Source organism: Oncorhynchus kisutch, linkage group LG14 (genome assembly GCF_002021735.2).
Source record: "Oncorhynchus kisutch isolate 150728-3 linkage group LG14, Okis_V2, whole genome shotgun sequence".
In the NCBI taxonomy this organism is placed as follows: domain Eukaryota; kingdom Metazoa; phylum Chordata; class Actinopteri; order Salmoniformes; family Salmonidae; genus Oncorhynchus; species Oncorhynchus kisutch.
Window position 1 is genome coordinate 58,384,247 of NC_034187.2, and position 7,285 is coordinate 58,391,531.

General features: G+C 41.3%; 1 protein-coding gene across 2 annotated transcripts; it reads left to right on the forward strand.

Annotated features, from left to right (window-relative positions):
* The first annotated feature begins 337 nt into the window (after positions 1-337).
* mrpl24 (mitochondrial ribosomal protein L24) lies at positions 338-6,289 on the forward strand. 2 transcript variants are annotated; one of them, XM_020500361.2, is made up of 6 exons: positions 338-460; positions 1,120-1,306; positions 1,768-1,863; positions 3,471-3,574; positions 4,062-4,192; positions 5,812-6,289. In XM_020500361.2, the coding sequence occupies exons 2-6, from the start codon at positions 1,124-1,126 to the stop codon at positions 5,946-5,948; spliced, it is 651 nt and encodes a 216-aa protein (XP_020355950.1). In that variant the 5' UTR covers positions 338-460; positions 1,120-1,123; the 3' UTR covers positions 5,949-6,289. The 2 variants fall into 2 exon arrangements, with proteins under 2 accessions (XP_020355950.1, XP_031644512.1); XM_031788652.1 differs by having other exon boundaries at positions 417-494.
* The last annotated feature ends 996 nt before the right edge of the window (positions 6,290-7,285 follow it).

Consider the following 7,285-nt stretch of genomic DNA (forward strand, 5'->3'; position numbering starts at 1 on the left):
ATATGTACCCTAGGGAGGGGTCAAATGTCAAAGTTCTGTTGAACTGAACATTCCTGAAAATGTGTCTGATGGATAGCTGTGAATCTAAGCATTCCGTTTATGATTGAATTATGTAATTTGTTTTATACTGACAATGTTTGTCATAGGGTAAAAGTCCTATTGGAAAAATTAATGGGATGGCGGGTGAAAGAAAAAGAGGTAACAGAAAACTCCCAGATTTGTGGGGATGGCTCATAGACTACTATTAATGACCCCGAGCCCAAGTCAGTTCGTGACTTGGGCGTCTGCAGGTGATTTCGTTTGGCTGTCATTCCTCATTCACCTGACTGTGGCACATATTCATCACTCCACCCGTGCGATAGATGGCGGTAGAGATCCAGTAAACTAATTACAACCCCTAAAGAAGTAGTAGGGGTCAAAGTGGAACGATTTACGCATGTGACATTGAAAACGAGAAGGGGTAAATGCAATTTTCTGATTGATAATTTGGAAATGTATGTTATATGCATTGGTTTGCTATCTATTTTAGTTGCGATTGACTTTCAATCTTCCTTGAATCCTCGGCATGCATCTCTCTTTTCAAGCTAACTAACGTTAGCGAAATGTCAACAAAATGTCACAATTAGCTACATTGCTAGCGCTAGTTTTTTTCGGGTTAGCTAGCTAGCTACATATACGCTTGGCAACGTACTACTAACTAGAAATTGCAGGTGTGTTTTGCTATAGCCAGAAAAACGATTACCATTCTAGCTAGCATAGCCAATGTTATCCAGCATCTAACTGACCAGTGATGAAAATGATGGCTCTGTCAATATCAGTGTTGCATTTGTGTCAATAAAACATCATGACAATGCACACAGTTATTCATACAGTGTATACTTACATTATTTGTATCTATTTTATAATCAACTTTACATCACAGGAGAATTTGCTGATCAGCACATTTCATCTATGTATCCAGCAAGCTGGTTATATGGTTACTATACTGTATGGGCATCAATAATTAGGCTGTTGAGTAGTAAATGTTGAAAGATAATGACTTCTCTTTGCCTCCCTTTGATTTTTACAAACCGCACACACCAATTAAGTAAAATTCTGTTTTAATTTTTTTTCCTCCAGAAAAATGCGATTAACAGCCATACTGTCGATGGCCGCTAAGGCTGCCTTCCCTAAAGACTACCGCTACGGCACAAGTCGGCCATGGACCATAGCTGCCAAGAGATTGAACCCACCAGGCAAGAAGAGAAGAAAGATGTTCATTGAGCCCATAGCTTATGAGGACTGGTCTGTTTTCAAAGGGGACACAGTAAGTGGTCATGCCAAAAGGACAATGAAGATTTTTAGATATGGAATATTTAAGCAATAAGGCACGAGGCGGTGTGGTATATGGACAACATATCACAGCTAAGGGCTGTTCTTATGCCAGATGCAGCGGAGTGCCAGCTCTTTGCTGTGGTATATTGGCCATATACCACAAACTTTATAATTTATAATAAATATTATGCACTGAAAATTATGCTTCCCTCTAAACACTGGTATTGCAGTTATATGCCTATTTTTTTTAGCAGACATACCAGTAATTAGGCACAAACAAATTGTTAGGCAAACCATTGAGTTGATCAATTCCTTGCTATAAAAGCAACACATGGAAGGTTACGATAATGAGATGTAGGGCTGAAAAGGGAGTGTCACTGTCAAGGTCTATTCAGCCATTAGCCTAATGTTTTGATGCTTTGATATTCTAAACTGGTGTTCCACCTTGACCAGGTTGAGATTCTCTCTGGGAAAGACAAAGGAAAGCAGGGCAAAGTGGCCCAGGTCTTCAGACACAGAAACTGGGTCATCCTGGACGGGCTGAACACGGTAAGAATCCTAGTCATCGTTGTCAGAGGGGATATGTTTACCAGTTCCATAACAGAAGACATTCGTACACTACATTCAGTATAAACACCCAACAGTTGTATACTATTTTGTTTACATCCTGTATAACCCACTTGATATAGTGTCAAATCAAATCAAATTTATTTATATAGCCCTTCGTACATCAGCTGATATCTCAAAGTGCTGTACAGAAACCCAGCCTAAAACCCCAAACAGCAAGCAATGCAGGTGCAGAAGCACGGTGGCTAGGAAAAACTCACTAGAAAGGCCAAAACCTAGGAAGAAACCTAGAGAGGAACCAGGCTATGTGGGGTGGCCAGTCCTCTTCTGGCTGTGCCGGGTGGAGATTATAACAGAACATGGCCAAGATGTTCAAATGTTCATAAATGACCAGCATGGTCGTATAATAATAAGGCAGAACAGTTGAAACTGGAGCAGCAGCACAGTCAGATGGACTGGGGACAGCAAGGAGTCATCATGTCAGGTAGTCCTGGGGCATGGTCCTAGGGCTCAGGTCCTCCGAGAGAGAGAGAAAAAAAGAGAGAATTATAGAGAGTATATGTGGGGTGGCCAGTCCTCTTCTGGCTGTGCCGGGTGGAGATTAAAACAGAACATGGCCAAGATGTTCAAATGTTCATAAATGATCAGCATGTTCGAATAATAAGAAGGCAGAACAGTTGAAACTGGAGCAGCAGCACGGCCAGGTGGACTGGGGAGAGCAAGGAGTCATCATGTCAGGTAATCCTGGGGCATGGTCCTAGGGCTCAGGTCCTCCGAGAGAGAGGAGGAGAGAATTAGAGAACGCACACTTAGATTCACATAGGACACCGAATAGGACAGGAGAAGTACTCAAGATATAACAAACTGACCCTAGCCCCCTGACACATAAACTACTGCAGCATAAATACTGGAGGCTGAGACAGGAGGGGTCAGGAGACACTGTGGACCCATCCGAGGACACCCCCGGACAGGGCCAAACAGGAAGGATATAACCCCACCCACTTTGCCAAAGCACAGCCCCCACACCACTAGAGGGATATCTTGGTGTCAGCTATGGTTGTTGTAGTCACATTTATTTGAGCATTTTAGAAAACTGTCCTTACTACCAATGAGGAGCTTCATAAATGCTTGATGGGCTTCCTTCTAATATTTTTAATATCATACCGGTTTCTAGTGCGCTGTCTTTGAATCTGGGTAGCCTTCTCAATGGCTTCACAGGCCAAGCTACAGTTCCAAAAGCAAAGACCAGGACCCGGTTTTATCGCTAGAACCATAGGATCCTATTTTAAGAGCAACTCACAAACTAGACTTAATGCCATCCAGTAATTTATTTTGCTACCATCATTACGGTGAATTTAGTGAGAATCCATTGTCATGTTTTGGACTATGATGATAAACAAGTATGGTATGTTTCTGTTAACAAATACTGTATTAATGATGTTGAACCCCACTTTATATTATTAAAAAAGAATATGGCCCTTTTTAGGCTGCGTTACAAATAATGGACATTGATTTCAACAGTAATTGAAGTTCTGTTGTCTCTGCAATGTTTGAATAGATTAAATTAACCCAGTATTTCTCAATTTTAGCATTTCAGGTACATTGGGAAAACTGCAGATTACCGGGGGACCTATATTGCCAGCGAGGCTCCCCTTCTAATCCGAGACATCTCACTTGTCGACCCTACTGACAGGTGAGTCCCAGTGCACTAGGGGGGGGCCAGATTCTAACATTTGTCTAAGCCCATGATCGCCAAACCTGTTTCTGCGTGTGCAGGCTTTGGTAACAGCCCAAAACTGAAACAACTGATTCAGTTAAACAGGGCTTCAGTGGAAAAGTCTCATGGTATTCAAATCTTTACCACAGAGTGGTGCAGAAAACACCCATGCAAAAAAAGAAGCGGAACAATAGCCTGCTCACCCAGTAGCTATCCAGAACCAGGGTTTGTGTCCATGCTCAGAGTTTAGTTTTGGATTTAGTTTAGATTTTCAATAGATTTTATGTGCAGGGCTTGGATTTAAAGGTGCAATAAGTAGGATTTTTGTGCACAGATGCACCCACATTTCTATTTTATTTAAATAGTTTATGATTAGTGAATGCTTTGACTTGAATCCTGACTGATCCTGACTACTTTAGTCCTGAGTTTGATACCAAACCTGACTCCTGTCTTGCTCCAACAGGAAACCCACTGAGGTGGAGTGGAGGTTCACAGAGGAGGGGGAGAAGGTGCGCGTCTCCCTCAGGACGGGCCGCATTGTCCCCAAACCAGTGTTCCAGCGCAGAGACGGCATCGTACCGCAGCAGTGGAAGGGTGAGTCTGCGTTTGGGGAGGGAGGAACAGAGGCTAGAGGAGGGGCAAAGAAATCTAGATGGATTGAGGTTGAGAGGGAGCTTTTGTGAATGAGAGTCAAGCTTGTCAAAAATGTGGGTGAAGATGAGTGAGTGGAAAAGCAGGACACAAGCTGGTCTGGGTGATGTATAAGGAACGCCTTTATTTGTTTAAAGCGGTAATCAGCAGTTGAAACAATAAAGCCTATTCCCCACCACTGTTTTGGTAAAAGCTGAGGGATGGGACTGGAGGAATGTCACCACTCAAATCTCTTCAGAGTTATGGATGCAAACTGTCCATGATATCAACGTTCTAGTTTAAAAAATGTCTTTATGTAAATGTTTGTTCACATTTTACTTTGTTTACAAACATTGGAGTAAAACAAGCTTACCTTTTGGGTTCTGATAGGGTATGACAGTTGAACTAAGCTCATGAGGCATTGATAAGTTATATTTTCAAGAATCAATGGGACTTATCATTCATTTATGAGTTAAAAGAATTTGGTAGCAACTTCCGATTGCCCCTTTAAAGGCCCAATGCAGCTATTTTTTATCTCCTTATCAAGTCATTTCTGAGTAACAATGAAGTAACTTACTGTAATGATTTTCAATTAAAATGTTTAGCAAAGAGCAATTTCTCAAGCAATAATATTGCTAGGAATGTTTGGGAGTGATCTGAGTGGGAAGGGGAAAACTAGCTGTTGTTGGCAGAGGTCTTTCTTATTGGTCTATTAACTAATGAACCAAAACTCCATCCCACCAAAACAGGCTGAAATTGCAGGCGGTCTTTTCAAACCACTCTAGAGTGGAAATATATATAGCACACAGTATAAGTCACATTTTGGCCGGGACTGGGCCTTTAACATATACACGTGTGAAATCAACAGACAGGCCATAACTCCACCCATGCAAAACCTACTAATTAGAAGGTCCTGTGTAGATTGTATTTTCAACCAGAAACTATCTGAAAATAACACTGATAATAATAAATAAAAATAAAAAATATATATATACTTTTACAGTGTTAGTTTCATCAGCTGTTATTACACAATAAAACACAGGAAATCTTCATTTCGACTCCACTGGGCCTTTAAATAATTATATTATAGCAATGTGAGAGTTGTGCTGAAGTTAACAGTTTCCTGCGCCTCTAGTCAGAATTTGGCCTATGATTAGGATCCTCTTGCAGTCCCTCCATAATTTTGTGATTTTGCGATGGTATTTTTTATTTTTTTTGCCAAGTCAACGATTCTCTGCCAATTTGATCAATTACCGCATAAAATGGTAAAATCATCGCAATATCACAAAAAGGTGACTGATCACACACTACGATAACAGGGCTCGCCGTTTAATCAAATTTCTCACATTTACTGCATAATATGGTTCAATCAAGCCAACAAACTTTTTCCTTCGTCAGTGCATTTTCGTAACAGGCAATCACAAAACAATTACTGGGGTGATGTGTACCATATGATAGACTGGAAGTTAGGTGAGTTGGCTCAGCTATATGCTGTGCACTTAGTGTAAGTATACCCTTTCTTCTGATTTGACCCCCCCCCCTAATTTTGGAATCCCCTTATCGGTTGGTGTCTGCCATCCCAGACGGCCCTAAGGACACCAGTCCGGAGGAAACCCTGGAGAAGACTTACACGCCCTCCCTCAAGACTCTGGAGGAGGAGGTGATGGAGAAACTGGGCATCGAGGAACCCAGGAGGAACCGGAAGACCTACTGGTACTGAGGGGGAAGACGATCTGGTGTCTGGGCCACACAGCCACGGGTTGGGTTGGGGCGTTGCATCCACGGTATCCCTACTGAATGCTCTTTATGGACCTACAGTAGGCCTATATCTGTGTATTAAAGAAATGTTCCACATCGCTCAGTCCAGATGGATATCAGAAATGGGTTGAGTGAGTACAGTAACGTGATGGGAATCTTCATGTGCACATAGAGATGTAACTTCATTACAGGTCCTCTGTCAGGCATAAATTCAGCAGCAGTCACTATTTATGATGCTTTCAGAGTTTGTCTCAAATGTTTTGTTTTGTTTTTATCATAAATAAATGTCTAAGTAATCTACAATCCTGTTCTTGATTTGACTTTGAGTTTTCCTAGATAGTGGGAGATAAAAATGAACAATAGAAGTAATCCTAATGTTTCTGTGCTACAAATTGAGCAGGTACATGCATGCTGTAAATACTACATCTGCATTTGTTATAGAATTGGCTACTTTAGTTATCCATTCAGATGTTGAACAAGTGGTCTTGTCAAAGCATCCCTAAGTGAACTTGTGTCTGAGACCTGATGAATATGTGTAAAGCTGCAATGACGTCTCGTTGTTACCAGAACTGCACCGTCAGCAACTAGTTCAAGCTTTTTAAACAGGTTTTTACTTTTGCAGGACGGCGTGGCTTTTGAGGGACATTTTGACAAATAGAGAGCTCAGAATTTGACAGACGAGCTGAAATCAGTTCAGGAGAAAGACATCAAGACTCTAAAGTTCGAGCTGCAGCAAACACAGAGCCAGGAAAATAAATGTAGTTGCCAGCCTTTCTTGTAAAAGGGTTTGGGAAGATGAAGTAGAAAATACCTTAAGTCATTACTCTTCTTGGGGAAAGCTCACCGCCACTTTGGCCATTTATGTTCAAATGAGTTATACTACTTGGGCCAGGGCGTAATAATGCCATTTGAAGCTTTAAGACAAATGTCTGGGTCTCTTTTCAATCCGTCTGAAGGAAAGAGGCGAAGGACCAAGTAATGGACATAGTCCAGAAGGAAATCTCTAGCAAGGGAGTGGCGAGGAGCCTCATTTGATTAGGGTTCGTCATCTTATATGCCCAGTCACCTCATTTGACTCTGTTGGAAGCTGGATATGTGACATTCAAACTTTTACCACAGGGTGGTGTACAAAGTACTCATACAGGTTTTATATGATGGTCAAGAAGGGAAAAGCCCACCCCCAAAAAATAATACTGATGTACTGAACTGTTGAAAGTCCATGATTTTATAATTGAATTATCTTTACATTTTATTTTAGACGTGTAATAATATTCTGTCGGTCAATAGTGGAAAACCTAC